General features: G+C 46.9%; 1 protein-coding gene across 4 annotated transcripts in view; it reads right to left on the bottom strand.

Annotated features, from left to right (window-relative positions):
* mmy (UDP-N-acetylglucosamine pyrophosphorylase mmy) overlaps positions 1-22,841 on the bottom strand; it is a 67,741-nt gene that overhangs the window by 19,228 nt on the left and 25,672 nt on the right. For 2 of the 4 annotated variants that reach the window (XM_050167288.3, XM_050167290.2), the window contains exons 2-5: positions 8,650-8,772; positions 3,891-4,054; positions 2,049-2,253; positions 747-906 (exon numbers count right to left, since the gene is read on the bottom strand). In XM_050167288.3, the coding sequence (XP_050023245.1) occupies positions 747-906; positions 2,049-2,253; positions 3,891-4,054; positions 8,650-8,772 (652 nt within the window). Of the gene's footprint in view, positions 1-746; positions 907-2,048; positions 2,254-3,890; positions 4,055-8,649; positions 8,773-11,084; positions 11,745-22,841 lie in introns of those variants that run through there. The other 2 variants (XM_050167289.3, XM_050167286.3) reach the window with 2 other exon arrangements.

Below are 22,841 nucleotides of genomic sequence, written 5' to 3'. Positions count from 1 at the left end.
CACGTGAGGAGACAATGTCGTCCTAGACAGCCGTGAAGTCGGACACATGTCCCCTGTTGTACAGTGTCATTTCCTTGCGCACACCGACATCACAGAAGTAACTATTTGGGATGCGCACAAGCGGCAAATCGAACGCACACACTTCAGTCATACCTGCAGTGGAAGCAGGCATCTCCGGTGCGAGGCCCACCTCCGGTTCCAACGGCCGCGGCTACGCAGCTTTCAGTGGCGCCCCAATAGGCGCTGTGCATGGCGTATATGCATATGCTATATAAACACATTTTGCTTTCTGCCTGTGGTGTCCATTTTTACAGGGTTAGTACTGTTATGTTGTCCCTCAGAGCAGGGCATATCTTACAACATCCAAAATTTCTTTAACATGTTCGCTGATCCCATAGCAACAGAGGCCCGTCTGATCAGACTGTGCGTGCGTCATGAATAGTGGTGTACATATGCGGCACAGATTACTCTGGAATGTACGGCGAACACAGCGAGTTAGCATTCCGTTGCATGGGTGTTACCCAGCGGCACCTTACATTCCCCAAAACTACATTTTCCTAGAAATTTAGGCCAGCCCAGTCTTCAATCATCCAAACGTGAACACCTGGAGACACACACAAAAACAGTAAGATGTCTCTGCTTCAAGAATATAATATTTGACCACTAAGCTGAGTGATAATGTAGTGCCTGAAGCTTTAGCTTGCCAAGAAGGTTTTTTTTTTTTTTTTTTTAGGTTCTTCACTAACCTTATACGGAGTCTCCAGGATTATCTTCCCATCAAATGTCAAGGCCGGCATCATGTTCTGCTCAAACACAACAAGGCTGTCCTCCTGAAGGCCAAAGAAGTCGTGCTTGGCGAAGAACTCGAGCGTGGGTTCCTTGGTGTGCTCGCTTGTCATGATGTACCTGAGGAAGGAGAGCAGGTGAACATCATTGACCCTGTAGCACAGTAGTAGAAGTTAGAAGTTTATTTTATTTTGAAGGAATTGAGTTACAAGAGACACAAGGCTTTATGCAAAACAGGGCCTAAGTTACCCATTCATAACTGGCACTGCCTGCTAACTTCTGCACCAAACAGAGTAATATAACAATTAGTGTGGTACACACAAAATTTCTCAACACAGCAAACAAAAAAGTGTTATATTTGCTTTAGGCATTGAAAAAGAAACTAGTTGTTGAAAATGCTTTCATACACATAAAATATAAATGTAGTATCATGTATTATTTTAACTAAATGAACTGGTAAAACATTTGCCTAAGATACAATACCTCGAGTTTTCCAGAGATTTTCAACATTCACTTCAGTAAAGAACTGTTTAATGACCTTATTAAAACGTTTTGTGAACAACTAATATTCAGGCAGAGAACATTCGGAAAAGCAGTCTCCAAGTCAGTTTCGCTAGACACGCTCGCATTAGAGTTGATCGCGGCTGCTTCCACATTCTGATTTGATTGTACGTGGATGACTTTTCGAACAAGTTTACTTGCAAGTCTGTCATAAAGCTTGCCTAGAATCTATAGGCGACAGTGGCTTATTAGTGCAAAGGCCGTGCTGCCCACGAGGTTGAAGGTTCCACAGACTTCACAAAGCTTCATACTTCATTTGAAAGACTACGCTGCATTTTCAAAACTAAACTGAAAACACAGTATAATGAAGACACTTAAGTACTAAGCTGCCATTCTCTTGTCGGCGTCACTTCTAGAATCAGATGCTGCACAGCAGAGTATGGCAAACAACACTGCATGCGGAAATCATAATAGCCATTTTTCCACTTTCCTTTCTTTTTCTGTGGTGAAAAAAACTTTTAAAAACTTGCTTTTCCCCCCAATCTTGTGGTTTCTTCCCCGGCACTTCTATTCTGAAGGTATTGAGGATGATGAGCAACCATTTACAGCCTTCGGTGGCACGGGAGTTGATGGCGGATCACGAAATGCATCTTCAATGTAATAAAGTGGATCAGGGACTACGGCATCTCCCGCAACATGTTCGCATCAGTTAACACCTACAACAACCGGGAGGAACAAGTGCGCCGGGGAGCGCTCATTACCAGGGAATGTTTCCCCGCTTGCCGGTGAGCTCCTGCGCCAGCTGCGTGAGGCGGCAGAGCCGCTCCCCTTGCAGCTGGTAGAGCGTCTTGTGCGAGGGCAGCCCCACGTCGTACATGCCCTTGGGGTAGGGCACGCCCAGGCGGGTCCCCTGCCCACCGGCCAGGAGGAGAGCGGCCACCTTGCCCTCGGACACCAGCCGCAGGCCTGGTGAGAGGAGACAGAGAAGTGAAATGGTTCAGTGCAGCATGAATGGCTACCTGCCCAGTGTCTGACCAGCAGAGTCAGGTTTCAATCCAATTCGATCCATTTAATGTACCAAAATATATTGTGGCTGGACTCCTGGACTAAAAGCTGCAAAAAGCTTGATGGGGCCCAGGAGAGCAACACAAGTCAACATGTGACACTTCAGTTATTCACAGAGACAACAAGAACTTTGTGCAAGAAATAAGTAAGTTCACTGTGCAATAGTAGCCATAATATTATACATTAGTTGAAGCCTGTACTATAACTAGTAGAAGAGAAGTATACACAATGTATTTGTACCTTAAATTTAAGCACGAACAGTAATGCATAAAAAGGCAATGAAAAGCTAATTATACAATATGATAGTATAATTAAGACATGCTCTAAAGGGGCCATGACCATCACACTCTAACTATTCTTGGTTTACCATTGTAACTGGGAGTAGAGGGGCCCATGGGTATGGCACACAAAAAACTGGGCTCTCAGGGCACATTGCAACTAGAAATTTCAATTTAAATATTGCTGCCTCTGAGCCTCTCCCACCAGCAGTGACCATCATTTTGGCACGAATTCTGTATCATCAGGAAGTGTGTGGTCATCGCTGGGTGGACAACTTCGAAACAGTCAGCAAACAATGTTCAGACAACATGCTCTGCACACTCTGGTGCCCAATGGCACAGCAAGGGCATCACCATTGAATTGTGCCCTCAATTCTTTCACTCATGCTTTGAAAGCAGCACTAACCAGAGAACATCTGCGGGGAGCTATCTCTGCTGCCCACCGAGATGCACGTGCAGAAAGCAAACCTACACAGGGCAACCATGGCATATTTCCGGTTCTTGCGTTCACTTCCGGTGCTTGTAGTGCCCAAAAAGGCATGGCCTTCAACATCGGCTTCTGTTAACATTAAGGAAGCCATAGCTGGGCATGCAATTCATTGCATCATCAGTTAATGTCGATGCAGCTATGTTACCGGACTGTTCTATGGTTCAACTGCAATTTTTTTTAATTCAAATTTTCTACTAAACTGGATGCACCCAAAATTTTGCCTGCTCGCAGTGGGACATGTACAGTTCAACACGCAATGCATAATTCAAGCTTGAAAATTTGGTGTCATGGCCCATTTTAAGTGATAGGTAACACATAAGAACAGTGTCTTGAAGTTGCCACTAAGTTCCTAGACAACCAACAAAGAATGGCATTCATTTAGTAGTTTCACAACCCTTGCTGCATGAATGATTTAAAAGTTATCTCGGCAAGGCTTGAGTAAAATACTGAGTAAAAAACAAAACACTAGTACAGAAAGTCAGTGCATGCATGAGTGGGTTGACAATTTGGCTGACTGTACATGAGGGCCTATTGAATATTTCTGCAAATTCGCTAAAAGTCTAAGAATTCCTAAATAAATCTGCCCAAAAGAATAATATTAACTAAGAGCACACTTTCTCTGCTAAACAAGTAAAAAAATTTGCTAGATCTAGCGGGAGATCCACTAAAACGACAACAGAGGCTGAACTGAAGGACTGTGTACAACAACCGCAGCAAGTGTTGCAATCATTACGACACCGTGACTGCGCCCGGCCACTTGCCACACCCACCTTCGTTGCGGTATGCCTCGAGTTTCTCAGGCGAACACCGAGACACAGAGCCATGCCGGTCGGTGGGAATGGGCTCCAGGAGGTCATCCAAGCTTTCAGCATCACCCGATCCTGCGTCTGTCGCCTGCTTGAACGCCGATGACGTCCTCGCAAAGTCTATGTACCTGCGCAGTGTAGGGCCCAGTTCCACTCCTCCGTGACCTTCTTCCTGACATGAAACGAGGGCTTCTGTCGAACCCACCAGCCCTCAAGAGGACAGATCAATCCAGCAAATTGGCGGCCGTGAGGTACTCGCAGACCCAAGCTGCTCCTTCCCTGTAACTGCCATGTGTGCTGTCATGGAAGTTCAGCATGACTTATGGCCGTGCTATAACAGAAATTATTGCTTCCACAAAGCTTGAAAGGCAGTACTGCTAGTTAGCGTAAGAAGACGCAAGTCCACTTCCAACTCTCATCAATTCTTAAATGAATGTTAAAGGCAAATGCTAAGCCAAACCAAAAAAACAGGTAGGAGTTACAAAGTACCCCAAATGTCATTTTTAATGAGTACAGAGCTCTCCAAAGCCAGAAAATTATCCACACAATGGACACTGCAGAGTTGGCACCACCTCTGTAATGCAGTGCTTGCTCTCAATAACATTCTTATAATGAGGTTTAACTGTAGTAATGTGATAAAGTATTGCTGCTTGTCTGTTATGAAGTTGTTGATTAAATGCTCAGCTGGTTAATTGTTCAACTGTAACATTGTGCTTTAACTGTAGCTTAACTGTAGTATTTAACTATAGTAAATAATGTTTGTCTTTACTGTCCCTTCAAAATTGGCAGTCTAGCTTTGATTTAAAATGAAACATGCCTGATAGTGCCAAGTTTATTGTTTTCACATCATAAGTAACCTTGAAAGCCAACAATCCCCACAAAAAAGGCACAAAACAGAAAGGGCACACTAACAAAAGCCACTTGAAGAGCCCCCGCGAACCAGGTGCTACATTTTTTACGGCAGCATTATTTCGCACAGCTGTTGCTGCAGCAGTAGACAAGGAAAAACAGGTCGCAGCAAAATGCTCTTCCGAGCAGCGAGCACACAAAGGCACCTGAAAAGGGCAATAAATATTCACGCAGTCGTACCTTGATTTAACAAAACTGGGAATTTCTGAAATTTTCTACTGACAGTTCTTTCAATTCCCCAACACACATTCATATATGAGCCTTATGTGTTAAAAACCTTAAAACAGTGAAGTCAACTCACAATCGCAGCACTTTGGGCCTGTTGGTATCCCATGGTAAAAGATTTTTGATAGCACAAGGACATGGGATGAAAAACAATGGTGCTGAGCTGCGAGATGCCTGACTGGCCCATGCCAGAGGTTTGTGGTGAGGCACTGTAACTTATCACCTGGGGACAAGATGTTGATCACGTACACAAATGATGCCAGATGACTTCGAGTACTACTGGCTCACATCCCAGGAAGGTTACCACCAGACCATACCGAACTGGCTGGGCGACTCTGGTAAGCACCTGTAATCTAACTATTTGGAGGCCTCAGTATGGAGTCGCGCTCCTTGCAAGAGAGTTAAATGACCACGCTGTTAAGGCTAGGGGGGGGTTGGTTGCGCACTCCTGTAATCCAGTTCATTGGAAGCCACAGCACAGATGTCGGGTCTCATGAGTCAGTCCAAGGAAGTGTCCGGCGACCATAACTCGAAGGCGCCTGAATGTTGCAGGTGGTTGCATACCCATATGATCCAGCTAGGGTGGAGCTGCAGCCTCTGGGTGGGAGCTATCTCCACCTCCACGGAGTATGTCACGAGCAACGTGCGGGTGAGCCGGATGCCTGCACGGCTGAGAGGGGGAGCTCATGCTGCATGTCGAGAGTCAAACGCCTGCAGCTGCAGAGAGGGGGGGTGGGACAAGGCGAACCTCATACTTAATCAGGCAGCCAGCAAAATGAGCGCAGGTTGTCAACCGCCTCCTGCAGTGCCGATACGTGGAATGTGGCATGGCGAGAAAAACTCGGCCCAAGTCCGCAAGAGCGGTGAAGTGGTAACTGCTTTGCGAGTCATTGTGGTTACTCTGAAGCTGCGAGAGGCGATTCTATGGTGGTTTTCAGGAACGGCAGCCCAATGTCTCGCTGCGCTGCTCAGTACAGCAGACAGGCGTTGGCGTCGCTTGCTTTGTATTTTGTTCCAGACGGCCAACTCCTAAGTCGGAGAGTGTGGGCCTGGCTGCATTGTGACACATTGTTGACAGCTGAGCCCGAAAAATCGGGCCAGTTTCACCCATGGACTTTAGTGTGCCAATCCATGTCTGGCCTGGGGGCCTCCCTGCAAAGCTATGCGCTTGACTCGACTATCTCCGTGTGATGCACTGGGCCGCTAGTTCGGTCTTGGGGCACTCGTGGACTTCGGAAAATGGTGAACCACACATCTGTGATGACGATGGCTTCACGGATAATGATCGGTGACCACTACCGCTCACCTGAGGTGTTGCATATACTCGGGTGGGTTTTATTTGTTGCTGCACAACTATTTTGGGCGCAATCCCAAGGAAAAGGGTCCCCAGAAGCCAGGCTGCAAAATCGTTGCTGCAAAAGTCAACTCGGTGTCCTGCTCTATCTAACAAAGTTTTGGAGGAAAACATGGATAATGAAAGGCCATGCATAGGCATACAAAACCCACGTTAGCAAAATTTCCTTTCTTTGTGTGTGTGTGTTCTTGCTCATAAAGAAGTATGTCGTTTGTCTGAGTGTTCTAACTGTTTTAAATGTAACAATACAGTAAAACTTCATTAAACCGTACCCGCTTAAACAGTAGTTTTGTTTAAAAAGTAGTAAAGTCAAATCCCCGACTCAGTGGCCATTTAACATAATGTGTTTTGTATCCGCATAAACCGTACCAGCTTATTGCGTACGTATCGGTTAAAACGTAGTGTTTCCACTTTTCATCGCGCAAACGTGGCGGTGCATGTCAGTGTTTCACTTGCTCAGGCACCGCAGAGAACTGCATTGGTTTCACTATTTTAGCAGGCGCCTCTCCCTAAGACACAAGCCGGTCAACTTGACTGTAAAACAACTAAGAAGCCAAGTAGAAGTACTGTCATGCTCCACTAAATCAGCACAGCATCGAACCCAGGCCAAAGTTCCCCATTCTGGTGCCAGCATGAGCGTTGAGCATCGTGCACATGCGGATTAGCACTCCTGCTGAGCGGCTGCGCGCAAGGTGTAAGGATACACCGGTCTGAGCAAAGCGGGCGGCAAGTGCTCTAGTCTGGGAGTTGGTTAAAAGGATGTTCCACATCCACCACCACCACCATGGCCGTGAGGGGAGCGCTGGCTAACACACCACTGCACACACTGTTGCACTCGCCCCAATGGCAAGCGGGTGTACCGGGCTTCCCACTTTGCATCAATGACCCCCTGTGAAAAGCGACCACCCTGGTCAGGGAAGATGGTAAAGAGTCACAGGGAAACACGAGAAGCAAAGATGGTCACTAAGAGAAAAGAATAACCACAACCCCATACAGAATGGTGAAGGATTGCAATGTTGCACTTCACTCGTGGCTTCATCTGTACTACATGGACAACTTCACAGCAGTATGTTGGTAGTCTGCACATTGTACTGTTTGCTCTCTCTTATCCCGTCTTTCTTTATGCAATTAGCATACTTCGCCTATTTCTTTACCCACTTTGGCGTGCTTCTACTGTGTGTTGTGTAGTCCCTGAAACATCTCCCTCACTCATGAAACAAAACAAATTTTATGTCCAACTGATAAAAGTGACAAAGTATGCTACTCTTCTGAAATGAAAATTTAGGTTCTGCCCTTCAAAAATACACCTATATGCATTCACAACATAGTTCATTCGAAGTCAGTTATGCTGATTCTACAGGGACAGTGGGACAGAACTGACTGTAGTTTGGAAGCCGCATTTTAGTGATGCTTTCCTTATGGCATCAGCAGCTGCAGACACTGTGGCCTGTGATTGGCCAGCGCAATAACACTGACGGTGGTTGGGAAGCCGTGCTTACCAAAGCTTTCTGGTGTCCAAAGGTGTAGACTCTGTAGTCTGTTGTGGCACTGTGGCGAGTGGGTTTATCATTGCAGTTAGCGTTTTCAGCCTACTTCTCCTGCTACAGATTTTAAACGACGGTGTCTTCAGTAACACGGTGGGCTGATACATTGCATGAAGGCTAATCCCATTAAAATGTACCAACGATCGGAAGATGGATTCTGCCAGAATTTCTTTTAATCAACGCCTTCTTTGGGTCTTCACTGGGGTTCGGCATTGTTTCTTTTTCCTTGCCAGATATATATGAATATATGTACAGACACCTTGAGACACTACGTATGTGCTGGATGCGGTCTGGCCTAGTAGACGAACTGGGGTCACTGTGTATGCGCCAATGGGCATGTGCCCATTTGTGGCCAATTCTCCAGAATGGTTATGTGCCACTGTCGTGCAAGTGGTATGAAGCCTCAAATGTATTTAGATGCGTGTCGTACTTTGCTATGCATACGCCTCTCATCAACATTATGCCCCCAACAAGCATCATACGTTGCCCTTCGTCCTCGTGATGCAAATGGCCAACAGCTACAGCCTACAAGGTTGCTCTCATGTCATGCGCTATTAATGCTACCTCGCTAACTCAAACTAGCTTCAAGTCATTCAGATTCCCACACTGTGCTGGATTAGTGCAATTTCTTTCAGAACTGTTTTTCCATCATGACAGCAGACATGCTCATGCAGCATTATCGCCTGTTCACCTCAAATCGGTCATCAGCTGGCATCTCTGCTCCTCAGTGAGCTGCGGCCAGAACCTGAGCAGGTGCTCCTGGCTGTGAGCCTTGAGGGATGCTCGCACTTCCTCATACTCGGCGTTGGTGTATCTGAAAAGGAGAGTGAGTGGGATAAGCAAACGGCGCACAGGAAACCAACAGCTTCGAGTGGTGCCACTACAAAAAGATTGCGCCCTGGCGGCGAGAAGAAAGCGGTCACGCTTACGACCGCAACACTGGCTCCGTTTATCGGCAATCTGATTGCAGAACTCCTGGACCTGTTCACATTCCCAACGACCATTTTCACTCGTTTGTGCAACATTACGGCAGGCGGTACTCTTATCGGTGCAATATTACCCGGGCAGGATGATTTTGTGATGATAAACTTTTTATCTACAACAATTTCCTGCAACTGGTCAGTCAGAAATCAGGCACACGTTACGCAATTATGCATCATTCATGCTCTGCAGGACTTATAGAATCTACTGGAATCTGTACGGTGCAAAAAGCTACACGCAAAAAAAGAAACTGTACAGAAACATTTTTCAATAGTGATGTTTGTAAGAAAATCGAAGTGAGCCTCTGCCATATACCCCTAGAGCCAGGCAGATCCCTATTTGTCTTTACATGAAACTTAGTTTATATCATCAATCTTCACAGACCTTATTTGAATAGTTCATTTGCTTCAAGTTTCCAGCGTTTCATGTTAGTTATTCAGGCCTTGCACCACCATTTGTGAGGCTCCTTTTTTAATTCAGACCGCAGAGCGACTGCCCCACAGAAGCAGTTGCCCTGCAGATCTCCAGACAAGGATCAATTTTTCTTCAAGTGCAAATTTAGCTTTTTGATGACACTGAAACAAACCCGTTTGTAGCTTCTTGCTAAAATGGGACAGATTTGCAATTTTTCTTTACACAGAATTACGTGATGTGTCCTGCAGTTGGCCAAATTTCCGTCATTTGAATGCAACCTTGTTCAGGTAGTGTGTCTGCATGTGAATAGACATCTGCATTGCTTCTGATCTCGTTTCTCATTACAGTAGTCTAAAAAAAGAAAAGCATATGACTTCCTTGCATTTTCTCGACTACAGGATTAGTCAGAAAGTTTTTTTTTGCACCTCTGTGTCTTTGTTTCCCGCTTTATTTGTTTTGTTGACTCATGTCTTTCATGCGTCAAAGATACAATTGTGAAACAGCAGAAGGGCATAATATGACACAGGTGATGAAGTCCAATAAAGTGGACATAAATGACACTCCACGCACTTAATTGAAGCACTTGTAGTTGGTGAAAGACCTCTGCCCATTTCACAGCGTTCTCACCAAGATAAAATTCCATTTTGGTATAAATGAAGCTGCTTAAGGTTGTACCAAACAGAGGCACACCATGCACTTTTTATGCAGCACAGTCAGGCATCGACACTAAAAAACAGTCATGAGCTGGCATCCCTGTTACTCAGTGATGTGGAGTTAACCAGGCAGGCATATAGTTAGCAATGTTTGAAGCCCATTTTGATGAACTGTACTTCTTGTACGGCTCTGCTCCATGTATCTCTATGTATCAAGAGAAATAGCTAGACAGGATATAAGTAACAAACTTTTGATGACCATAAAACATCTGCAACTCATTTGCAAAGGTCAATTTTATGAACCAGAAAATCGATAAGGACACAGGTCTGTACACAACTGGTATGCTCGTTAAGAAGTTATCTTTATGAATACATGTTAGAGTGAGTGCAACACGCAACATACAAAACATGCAGAAAGCATGAAATCTTAAAACTATCAAATTTTTCCATGTTCACATGCCCTCTTACCATTTTTCGTATTTAGAATTTTGTTTATGGGTGCCATGGCCAAGACAATGCTCAACCATGTTTATCTCAATTTATTCAACTTGTGCCCTTGGAACAGCTAATGTGCAAGAGTGCCTCACCAACTACTACTTTTCTTTTTCTGCTTCATGTATGAATAGCATCAGGACCTGCGTACATACGAGCTATCAACCAACGATTATTCACTACCAATTGCAGCTTTAACAGTTATTCCAACAGAGGCAATCACCAGAGCAATCGTCATGACAACCAACAAGTGCACAGCAAATACCGGGTTTGCTCGGGCTAAGAAACAAAAAACAAAAAAGGAACTAGTAATAAATAGAAATGAAAGGAAACCATCGTTGCGCTCTGTCGACTGAAATTGTCATTTTCAAACAACGAGGCGGAAAAAAAAAAGCCAATTCCGTGCCTGGCCACGCTATGCATGGTTGCGGTGACTCACGCCTCAAGCTGGCATGACTCAAGCTGGCAACAATTATTAATCGATGTTCACGCGGACTTGGGAAGTCACAGGCCCAGCTACGCACAACACGCCCACACGCAAATCAACAACGGCGCGCGTGTGTGTGTGTGTCCATCAAGCACGTACGGTTTCGGTGTCCGCCAGTCGTCGTCGTCGTCCACATCAACAACCGTCGGCGCGGTCAACACCCGCTCGAAGCGGCGTCCGCGCACCACGTACAAGCTCATGATCGCGATCACCCGAAAGCACTTCTGTCGCTCGCGGGAAGCAGAAGTTCGACGCGCTCGCTTTCAACTTCGGCACTCGATCCCTCCGGGGTCAGGTCAACTTTGTCCAACAAGTACCGACGAAGAGAGATTACGCCGAGATGCCAACGCACCGACGACTCTCCAAAAAAGCGCCGCGCGAGCGTGGAGTTTCGAGAGGGGCGTCGTCCCAACGCTGCCGCTTGGCTCTTTATCGCGATCGAGGCGCCCAGCGTAAGCCCAGCGCGCGTGCTAGCGTCATCAAACGGCCGACGCGAAGCCAGCGTGGCGGAAGAGAGTGGGGTCTTTTGTTTTTACTTGGCCAGCCCAGCCGACGCTGAGCACGCGCGCGGGTTTTGTTTACTTTCTCGCGATAGGAGGAAGAGGCGCGCGTGCGCGCGCCAGCGAAAGAAGCAGCTCGCAAAGATTGCCACTGGACGAAAAAGAGCATCGAGTATCGATCAACCACAACTGTCACGTGCGACGAAGGGCCAGGAGGCGACAAAACACCGCACGACGAATATTATCTCGAGTGGCCGCAACCGCTTTGACGAAGGACCGCGTCGCCGACGACGACGACAACAGCGCAGCAGCCGCGAAGCAGACGACCCAACGTTGAGGGGACGCCTGCTGGAAATGTACCGTGACTAACGTAGCCCGAAAGAATACAACAGCTAAAACACATGCAGGCGGCGCGAGAAAGTCTCGGGGCAGTTTAACCGGTTGGCGCTGAATACTGCAGTTCGGAAGAGAAAATGAGTCAGCAAAGCCATCCCGTATCTCGAAATACCCGAAACAAAAATGGAAGAGCGGAAATGCAAATGTTGACGCAAGAGGGCGCTACTAAACACGCTAAAGCCATACCTTTTGTAGTAGGCTGCATCTAAGTGCATCGTAAGAAGAAAACGCGGGAAGTTTGAATGGTTTGAGCGTGTGATGTGCGATTTAGCGTTTATGTTTCGAATCAAATAGGTCGAGCAAATACTAATGCCCTCAATTCAAACAAACATTCCAGTGGCGAACTCGGTATTGAATTTTTTTTTTTTACACTCGATCATTACCGAATACACGAGGTTAAGTAATACTATTATTGGCGCTTGCATATATCACGAAGGAAAGGTCCATCCACATGGTCCAGGCTAACTTGGTACGCTCGTCGCAAGCCAGTTAGAAGCTGCGGCGACCGTTTACTCTTTATTGATTTACAAGATGCTTAGCCGAACAGGCTTGCAAGTAGAGCAGCGCGTATCGAAGGAAATAAACAATATTCAATCTTTCTTTCTTTTTTTTTTTGGGGGGGGGGGGGCACTTTCCCTCTTTCTGCACATTCGTAAGCAGTGAAAAGTTCGGTATTCAATTAACAAGTATTACTGTTTAACAGCCCTACAAAATGCATGAAGATAAATAGAGGTCAGATAAAATGTCGCAGCTACGGATCACGGATTCGCAAAGCAGTGCGGAGTTCTTTCTTTCTTTCTTTCTTTCTTTCTTTCTTTTTTTCTTTCTTTCTTTCTTCTTCGCCGCCCCGTACGCGCGACGAGACGTGGCAGTGCGTGGCCTTGCGAAAGCTCCAGCCTCGCCAAGCAGCGGGCGCTATCGATAGGCAGGACACCGGACGCTAACAACGGCACGTACGCGCTACAACACATTCTTCGCGTGATCCGGCTTCCTATTCTAGACACGACACGCAAGCCGGTCGAGGCCGGCCGGCTTTTTATTTATGCCGTGGCGTGCTCCGGGCCGTTATAAGTGCCGCAATTCCAGCTCCGTGCGTTTATCCTTTTTCTTTTTTTTTTTTTTGAACTCTCTGTCGATCCTCCTATTCCACGCTATCGAATTTACCGCTTCGAGTTTCAGAATTCCTACTAAATGCGCATGTCTTGAGCGTATTACCGGCTTCGATACCGCAATCCTGTCCGACAAATACGTTTCTTTTTATTTATTTATTTATTTTATTTAGAACCTACTACAGCCAAGTAGACCAAACAGGTGGGGTTACACGAGAATACATTGCAATATCGTTCATACGCAAACGCAGCGGTAGTACTAATCCAAACGTAAGCAAGTTAACACGTACAGGATCGACCCCCCCCCCCCCCGCCCAATTATCATAAACAAATGCACGGCGCTAAAGAAAAAATGGAAACAGTGATGCAAGGACAAATCTTCAGTTATACACACCGGTATTGCAAAAGAAATCTGCACTTACGCCAAATTTCGCGAATGCCTAGTGTGCTATAAGCGAAGTGCAAAAGGGATTACGCACCCAACAGTGACTCCACTGCGCGCTCAAAAAGCACTAGCACAATCAGATGTAAATGAATTTAAAATGGCACTGTAACATAAACACTAAATCAGCTTGTACTGATAAAAGTTATCTTTAAAAAAAAAACTATTTCCGTAACTTTTTCCGTAAAGGCTCACTCACACTAGGCCGACCCGACACAGACTTCGGTCTGCCGACTGTCGGCAACAACGTTTTTTTCCTTCGTGTCGGCACCTCTGTCACGCTGTACAGACACCGAGCTCTTCGGCGACCGTTGGCAGATTGTTGGTGTCGGTACAGTGTGACAGAGGCACCGACACGAAGGAAAAAAGCGTTGGTGCCGACAGTCGTCAGACCGAAGTCGGTGTCGGGTCGGCCTAGTGTGAGTGAGCCTTAAAAGAAGTAGGTTACTAAAGGGGGGGAGAGAGAGAGAGAGAGAAAATGAAGGCCACACTTCCACGTTTTGAATTTTGCGCCGGAAACACGGCGCTGGTACGTCAGTATGACGTCACGCTTTTCGAAGTACGTTCCCTTATTAGAGCTGCTGTCGCGCAGTAAAAAAAGAAAAAAATATCGAAACTCGCGATGTTTGGTCCATTGGCTCCTTTGGAAAAGAATGCAATCCGTCTTTACTGATAAAAAGTGAACCATTATAGGCTGGATCGCGAGGAGCTTCCGTCGAAATCCATGACGTCAGAGCGGATTGATGCGGGAACTTCAACGCGGCGTCGCCACCCGTCATTTCTTGTCTCTTCTCTGGATATAAAGATTTTTTTTTTTATTGTAGAAGAGTAATTTACCAATACACTAAGAAAAGTTTACACCCTTCGAGTCGCATCTTGCCACACAACAATAAACGTCATCTGTCTTGTCCACATTTCCTTTCTTTAACGCTGCGAGCCCGGTACTTCCCAGTAACGAACGGCATGCGCGTTATCAGCATGACATAGCATTCCCGACAGGAAAGTAGCGGGCGCGGCGTTTTCAAGAAAGGAAACGCAAAAGGCAGATGACGATTATCGTTGTGTGGCAGATATACACGCCAAAGGGTGTAAACTTTTTTTAGAGTGTAAAGCTTAGCTAAATTGTATCTTCAGTATCCCTTTAATGTTCGCTATATATGGTTCTTGCTACGCTTCGCAATGCGTTCCAGAACGTTTCAATGCTTTTTTTTGCCATGACTGTAGGCTATATGCTATATTTCTGACCTGAAACGCGTTGTATTCTAAAAAAAAATATTAACAGACTGAAGCACGTTTCAAAACTTTTTCTACTTTTTCCTGCGCCTAAACGGCAGAAATGCTAGGAAATAAGAAATCGGTGACGTCACACTGAAGGATCGGTGCCGAAGTTGCGGTGTGCGAAATTCAAAAGAAAAAAAACAGTTAGGGCTTAGTTTTACTTGGGTAATAACAAAACGCGTTTCAGCCCAACGAAAAATAAGGTTGCAGAGAAGCCAGTTCAGGCTGGTTTCAAATTGAAAGGGGACCTAGGCGTCAAACTTGTTGACGTCGGAAGGCGGAACTTCGGGCGTGTATTTCGCCGTGAAACCCCACCGTGTCGCGTGCCAAGTGGCGTAAGATGACAACTGAGAGACACAGAACAGGCAGCCTTGCAGAGAAACTTGGCACCAGGCGGAAAGTCACCTCAAACTTCACGATAGTCTAACTGTAAACTTCGTGCAATGACCTCTGCAAAGGATTCGGCGTCGGGCAAATATAGGATTCCGCAGTTCCTGCGGGCATTTAGTCGAATAGTTCGTTAGGTTAAGTTAGCTTATGTGTGAGGAGTCAAAAGGGTTTGATTGAATAGCTCATTCGGTAGGACGGAATCCTAGTCAAAACTGCAAATAAACGCCGACCACTACCAAAAACAAGGCATAAAAGTTTTTTTTCTCTCTCTTCTTTCTGCAAGTGAATGGGGCCCATCCACGTGGGCAATCAAGGAGAACCGTCGGCCGAAGTGAAGGAAGAGATACACGAGGCGCGTCAACTGCGCTTGTATTTGACAAGATAGCTGTCACGAGGGAGCAGGCAGGCAGGCAGGCAGGCGGGTGACGAAGCAAGCAAAAATAAAGAAAAGTTAACTGCATGAAATTCGTTACATGTCTCTTTTTTCTTCGCGCTACTCGGCCTATTCTTACGAGAGGAACCAGTTTGCCCGGACAAAATATTACGAAAGGAAAATTGCTTGATCAACACTATCAAACGCTAATTATCCCCTTCCGTTAAGCCTCTTCGTTTTACCGTCTCATAGCACAAGGAAAGCACCCAACTGCAATTCTAACCTGCCCAAATGTAACAATGTGTACGGTGAATGCCTGACCGAGTTCAGTGGTGTCAAAATATGGAACTACCGATAGAGGTTAACGCAGCGAGAAATTTTAAAATGACCACCAAACTGCACTACAAGTGTAATGAAACTGTCTGAAACTCTTATGTGAATTTTCTTTTCGTGTCATATTTTTCTCTTGGATTCGTTGTGTGTATTTCGTAAACATGTTCTATTACAGTTATACATTATAGTGTTGTATACATCTCAATTGTTGTTCAGCCCTTCGCGCTCTGCGGCTGAATTCCTTGTAATTTTTGTATTGGACTGGTCACTAGCCTTTCCAGATATCGGTCCAAACAGTGTTTGGTACATAATTCATGTTTAATTGAATAAAGGTTCACAATTTTTAAAAAAGTTGCTTTGGTGTGCACGTTAAGGACAACGAGAGTGACGACTGCTGGTTCGTTGCTTGTTCATCCTGAAACGATCGAGCTGCAGCGCGGACAAGGAACAAGGATACAGGAAGGCACGTGCGTAATTCTTTTGTGCCTTCTCGCACCCTTGTTCTCCCCGTCCGCGCTACACAGCTGGCTCATCTCACGTTGAAGAAACCCGGGTTGTCGACCGGCCCTGCAACCCGAGCCCTCCTTAAGAGTGCACTTATTGAGAGCATGGCACGACGGTGCGCGTCAAGTACTATCCACCTGGACTCGCCTTCGCACGCTTTCCCTTGAGCCCGCGGGATACGAAGCGCGGAGCGCGATGGGATCTCTTGTAGCGCTCGGATTTGATACGGAAACTTTACACGGCGACGCCGACGACAATAAAGTTCGGCCGAAGTGTCAATATAATTGCTATAACAATAAAAAAAAAAAAACTTAAAAGCGGGGAGCGCGGCAAAAGAACGGAGTTTCGGCGAAGCTGGCTTCTCCACAGTACGTGGCGTTGTAAGGTGAAAACAACTATCATTTCCATCGTTTTACAAAGGGGTTTTTATCTATCTATCTATCTGTCTATCTGTCTGTATCTATCTGTCTGTCTATCTATCTATCTGTCTATCTATCTATCTGTCTATCTATCTGTCTATCTATCTGTCTGTCTATCTATCTGTCTGTCTATCTATCTATCTGTCTGTCTATCTATCTATCTGTCTGTCTATCTATCTATCTGTCTGTCTATCTGTCTGTCTGTCTGTCTGTCTGTCTGTCTGTCTGTCTATCTGTCTGTCTGTCTATCTGTCTGTCTGTCTATCTGTTTGTCTCTATCTGTTTGTCTCTATCTGTTTGTCTCTATCTGTTTGTCTCTATCTGTTTGTCTCTATCTGTTTGTCTCTATCTGTTTGTCTCTATCTGTCTGTCTCTATCTGTCTGTCTCTATCTGTCTGTCTGTATCTGTCTGTCTGTATCTGTCTGTCTCTATCTGTCTGTCTCTATCTGTCTGTCTCTGTCTGTCTGTCTCTGTCTGTCTGTCTCTGTCTGTCTGTCTCTATCTGTCTGTCTCTGTCTGTCTGTCTCTGTCTGTCTGTCTGTCTGTCTCTATCTGTCTGTCTGTCTATCTGTCTGTCTGTCTATCTGTCTGTCTGTATGTCTGTCTATCTGTCTGTCTCTGTCTGTCTGTCTCTGTCTGTCTGTCTCTGTGTGTCTATCTATCTATCTATCTATCTATCTATCTATCTATCTATCTATCTATCTATCTATCTATCTATCTATCTATGTCTCTCTGTCTGAATGAGTGAGTGAATCAGCGAGTGGTGCGTGCACGCGTGAGCAAGCGAGCGAGCGAGCGCACGCGTTTTCACGCATGCACGTTTCGGCGCTGCCTCCCGACACGCTGTGTCGTCCTTGCGACGGATTAAGGGCCCGCGCTCGACACGCCGGCGCGCTAACGGCACGCCGAAGCAGCAACGGCGCGCATCAGCGTCATACCGACGCACGTTCCACGCTCCCGGCAACCGCCTCTCTCCTTTTCGGGCCACGAAGTGCTCCTTCCACAGTTTCGAAACGACAGGTTGAGAGAGAGAGATAAGAGGGACACAGTGCCCCGCATATCAGGCGTGCGCGCGACTTGGACATGCTCGTTATACGCCCAGCCGGAACCCGCACTGCAAGCACGCGTGAAAACCGGGGGCGGGGGGGGGGGGGCAGGAAGAGCGGGGAGGGGGGAACATAACGTGACGAGATACACTGAAAAGAGAGGAACGAGAGAAAAAAAAAAGCAGGAAAGCTCTCGCTTCATAAAAGAAATGAGAAACGAGCGAAGCCAGCGCTTTCTGTTCTCTTTCCGGCACGCCGGATCACGACGAAAGAAACCGGAGAGCGCGCTCGCCGGTTAAACCTGCTTTCTCCTGCGGAACTGCGTACTTGCTTGCATCTTGAGAGAGAGAGAGAGAGAGACCTCGGCAATTTGGGACCAAGGCAGACCGGTGTCCGCGCGCAGCGTGCGAGCCGGCTCTGCAGGTACACACACACACACACACACACACACACACACACACACACACACACACACACACACACACTGCTTCCGCATAAAATATATATGAGGGGGGAAGTAACTACAGAAGGACGCTCATAGCGTCGACGCGAGCAGGAAAAAGGAAGGAGAAAGAAAGGATTCCCCAAGAAATAGTCAAAGGTGTAGAAAAATAGACCTCTAACGGCGTAAGCGAAAAGAAAACGCCACAGATTGCATGTGTATGGCCGGCTCTTTCGATCCGACGATGATCTGTGAAGCGGAGACGGCCCTACGTAATACGAAGTAAAAAAGAAAAGGAAAAGGGGGTAAAAAAGGGGGCCAATTCTGAAGAAGCCTCAATGAGCACGCAGACAGCTTGTCAACGACAGTCTGTTCTTCCTGTCGCTAACGGGTCTCGGCGCTCAGGAAGGAAATGACAAAATGCATGTGTGCGTGAGCCGTGCGCAGTCTCGATTTGGCTGGTTTGATTTTGGTTATTTTCAACTAGATGTAAGAAAGGATCGATCAATTGCGAACTACCAGTTCGTCAGAAAGAAAAAGATTTAATTGCCGTCAGTCCCGTTAAGTAAAATGAACTGACTTCCCATTTTTTCTACGACACTCGGAGAAAGACAGATAATAAAAGAAAAAGGAACTGCAAGTGCATCAACACAAGACTGCAGGGCTCAATTAAGAGCGCACGGTCCATCGGATGAGAGGCGAGGAGGCTTGTGGTCTGCCATCATATATTGTAAGCCTTTGTCTGATTGTGTAATATATATATATATATATATATATATATATATATATATATATATATATATATATATATTATATATATATATATATATATATTCGAATAGCGAAATCGGAGTTAGAGAGAGAATAATTTATTTACAGAAAGGCAGAGAGGTCGGCCTGAGCTATAACTTGCTCTGGCCTGCTACTCTAAACTGGGGAAAAGGGAAGGGGAGGGAAAGGGGCTGATGAATGATGATGGTATAAGAAATCGGAGTTTGTCCCAAGCTAACGTTTTGAGACATCTGGGTGATGTGACGCTGCACTGCCTCGAAGATGCGCACACGGTACGCAGGTGACGGGAAAAAAAAAACAACCTTGCGAGTACAGAATGGTATCGTGGTCGCCCTTCCGAATCATCACGTTACGTTACAACCAGCTGTCAACCTCCGACTTTTGTGTGTGTGTGTGTGTGATTCGTGAGAATGCCGCAAGACACGGCGAAAAAGGTAGAACAACATGCACATTTTCGTTTTTTTTTTGTGTGTGTGTGTGTGTGTCTGTGATTCTCTTATTTTTTGCGCATACCTTTCGTGGGAACATACGCGCTTCACCAACGATGACTCGTCTTTAAACGCAGCACACAAACAGCAGCAAACACGGAGAAGCAGAGACTGACAAGCAACACTGTTTCTTTTTTTTTTTTTTTTTTAGATGACAGTGACGTATCGAGCGCCTAATTAGCGTTGCCGATTCGTCCTTCTTCGGGAACTTGTGCGAATAACTTCGCTCGGAGCAAATGCCATTCTTGGTAGCAACACATTTATTTGGGCGAGCTGGTTCGTCTCGAATGTAGCTTTATAGCATAACACCTTTAAACCTCTCCTGCGAACAGAGTTTAACTTTCGCAGAACTCGACGCAACATTCATAAAAAAAAAAAAAACGTTGAACCCGCGGCTAAAATTCGTAACGGAAAATTGGGGAAACTCGGCAGAGACGTTACATAACCCACACGTGGGGGGGCATAGCCGGGAGGAAACGCGCGGACGCGTGGCAAGGCCCACTCGACGGGCCATACACCGAGTGCAAGAATTGCGCGCCTGTGGACTACAGCGCGGAGAAAGCAAAACTACGCTCTAGACTACACGTGCTACAAAGTGAGGGGGGGGGGGGGAACGCCAACAAAAGCGTAATTAACGTAATCAATAATCCTTAATTTCCGGAGGATGCGATAATCCAAAAGTCAACCACGCCCGAAAGGCGCGCTTTTCTTTTTTTTTCCCCTATCGTGTCGCGCAGCAACGGGTAGACGGCCTTTCATACAAGGCGCACTATCTCTCTCTCCTCGCTGATAAGCTCGTTTCGGTGCCGTTAGAACAGCTTGCCGCGTCCACAGATGGCGCGACGGCGGCGTTGAACGCATGCCGATGAGGCGAGAAAGCGCTCTCTTCCAATTCGAACACTCTGCGCGATTGAGCCCGTGTACGCCTCAAAGCAAAAGTGTACGCGTACAAGTGATAACGGTGATAAGGCCGATTTTGTCACGTAACCAGATGTGTGGGGGGGACTGCAGTGCAAACTCGGCATTGCGAACCTTCCCAGCGCGCCCGTCCAACTGCAGTTTGCGCGTCTGAATTACGAATAAATTTGCATGTTGTTTTAGGCCACGGCTTGTGGTCCTTACATACTTATATGCTTGCGCAGAAAAGGCAAGTTATACGAGTTGCCGTGTACTCCCGGCAAACGACCCCGTATACACACGCCGACATCGCTGTATACTTACACGTATATGCACATTGCAGTAAATTTCGTATTTCCTATTTCCTCCCGCTACAGCATTCCGCGACGTCATGAATTTTCACAGCACCTTACACTGTTTGGGACAACATAGGTTAGTGGCTTACCTCTCAACAGAAATTACATCGCATGCTAGCGCGGAACTAGGGGTTAGAAAAACGAATGAACTGCATTCCAGATGAACTGAAGGCTAGAGAAACGGGCGATGCAAGCACGGGGTAAATAGACTGTTGCATCGATCTGATTGAAATGTGGGAATAATTAGGGCAAAGGCAAACGAAAGTGGGCGAAAGATACAAGCTTGCCGAACCGACATCTCGCGCATTACGCGTTAGGTCCTCTACTAAATTAAGCCACTGCGGCGATCATGCGATCGTCATTTCGCCCACTGTTTTCGACATCGGTTCCTGTGTACTAGATCTATAGTTCCGGGAGTGTTAGCGAGCGCGCCCTCATGGCCAAAGCAGCTCTCTCTCTCTCTCTCTCTCTCTCTCTCTCTCTCTCTCTCTCTCTCTCTCTCTCTCTGTGTGTGTGTGCGTGTGGAGAGAGAGAGAGAGAGAGAGAGAGAGAGAGAGAGAGAGAGAGAGAGGCAGCCGTACTATTGACAAGAGGCCAACAGAAACCTCGCACGCTTGGCAACAACACTGCCAAACGTTGTGCGTTTTCCCGCAGAAAAAGACGCGTGCCCCGTGCGTTCGTAAAGACACTGCAATGCATCCAAAGGCGCCTTGAAGCGAAGCCGGACGGTTCCTGCCGTTCTACAACACGTCAGGTCGTCTCGCGTCAGTTTCCACGAGGATTGTACTCAGTCAAGCAATCGCTCAAATAAGACCATTTCATCAAAGACGTTTCCCCAGGCGTGCACAGCCGTGAGACGCGGTCGAGCCGCGACGCCTTTCGCTACACAGACCACCTCGTTATAGCGAATTACCTGCAGACACGCCGAAGTCAATCAGAGCGCCGGCGCAGCGGGCGCAGCACTGTACAAACCGTATAAGCAAATACATGCTTTGCACTCCCTGCGGCCATTTGCCGCCTGTGGGTAAGCCGTGGCAAGGTAGTCACGACGCCTTTCGCTATAATATCGGTCATCGTGTTATAACGAATTACCCGCAAACAAGAGCAACGCAATCGGCGCACGGCGTCTGCGTGCGTAGCATTTTACAGGCCGTATATTAGTCAACAGAAGCCTCGCCCTCCAACCACTTCCGACACATGGAGAGCCGTGAGAAGGTAGTCATGATACCCGTAATTTCGTTATAACAAATTCCTTGCAGACAATCGCGAGGCAGTTAGCTCACACGGCTCAGTGGGCGTGTCACTTAACAAGCCGTATAATCAAAAGCCCGTTCTGCAGCACCGCGCGATCATTTGCGACCCACAGACAAGTTGTGAGAGGGTATAGCCACGACCCCTTTCGTCTACCGGCCATTTCGTTATAACGAATTACCTGCAGACGCGCGGGCAAATCAGTTAGCTCAACGACGAGGCGTATCAAATTACAGAGCCGCATAATATAGAAAAGCCTGCTACCCCCTCCCCCCCTGGAACCCACTGATAAGCCGTGAGAAAGGCAGTCACGAACGCCTTTCGCTATATCGGTCATTGCGTTACAACGAATTACCCGCGCAGGCACCGCGCGACGCAGTATCGCCGGCACACCGGGTGCATGCGTGGCATTTCACAAGCGTCGCGCGATCGAGACGCCCGCATGTGCTCTCCCCCGAGGCGCCGACAAAGCGCAAAAGAAGCACGTCGTTGTTTCCTCCTCTCCACACTCGCTCTCTCCCTCTCTTCTCCAGCGAGGCCTCCGTTCGTTTCGCCGCCTGCGCGTGCCACATGCATAACGAGCGCGCGTGTTCCGTAGACCGATCGAGGAGATTATTCATGCACGCCATACGGAGCTGCCGCACTTCTTGAGCTGCGTGAGAAACTCGCCTTGACGAGAGCGAGCGAAAAAAAAAAAAGGGAACTGGTTCTCCCACGTCTGTCGGGACGCCAGCAGCAGCTCCAGACACGGCATAGGATATCACTCACTGTACTTTTTTTTTTTTGCCTTCCTATCTGCCGAGCAAAAGCTTTGCAGCTAGTTGGTAAGGCCGAAGAGG

The sequence above is a fragment of the Dermacentor andersoni genome, chromosome 11, assembly GCF_023375885.2.
Source record: "Dermacentor andersoni chromosome 11, qqDerAnde1_hic_scaffold, whole genome shotgun sequence".
Taxonomy (NCBI): Eukaryota; Metazoa; Arthropoda; class Arachnida; order Ixodida; family Ixodidae; genus Dermacentor; species Dermacentor andersoni.
Note: the sequence above shows the minus strand (reverse complement) of the source record. Positions and strands in the feature narration are given on the sequence as shown.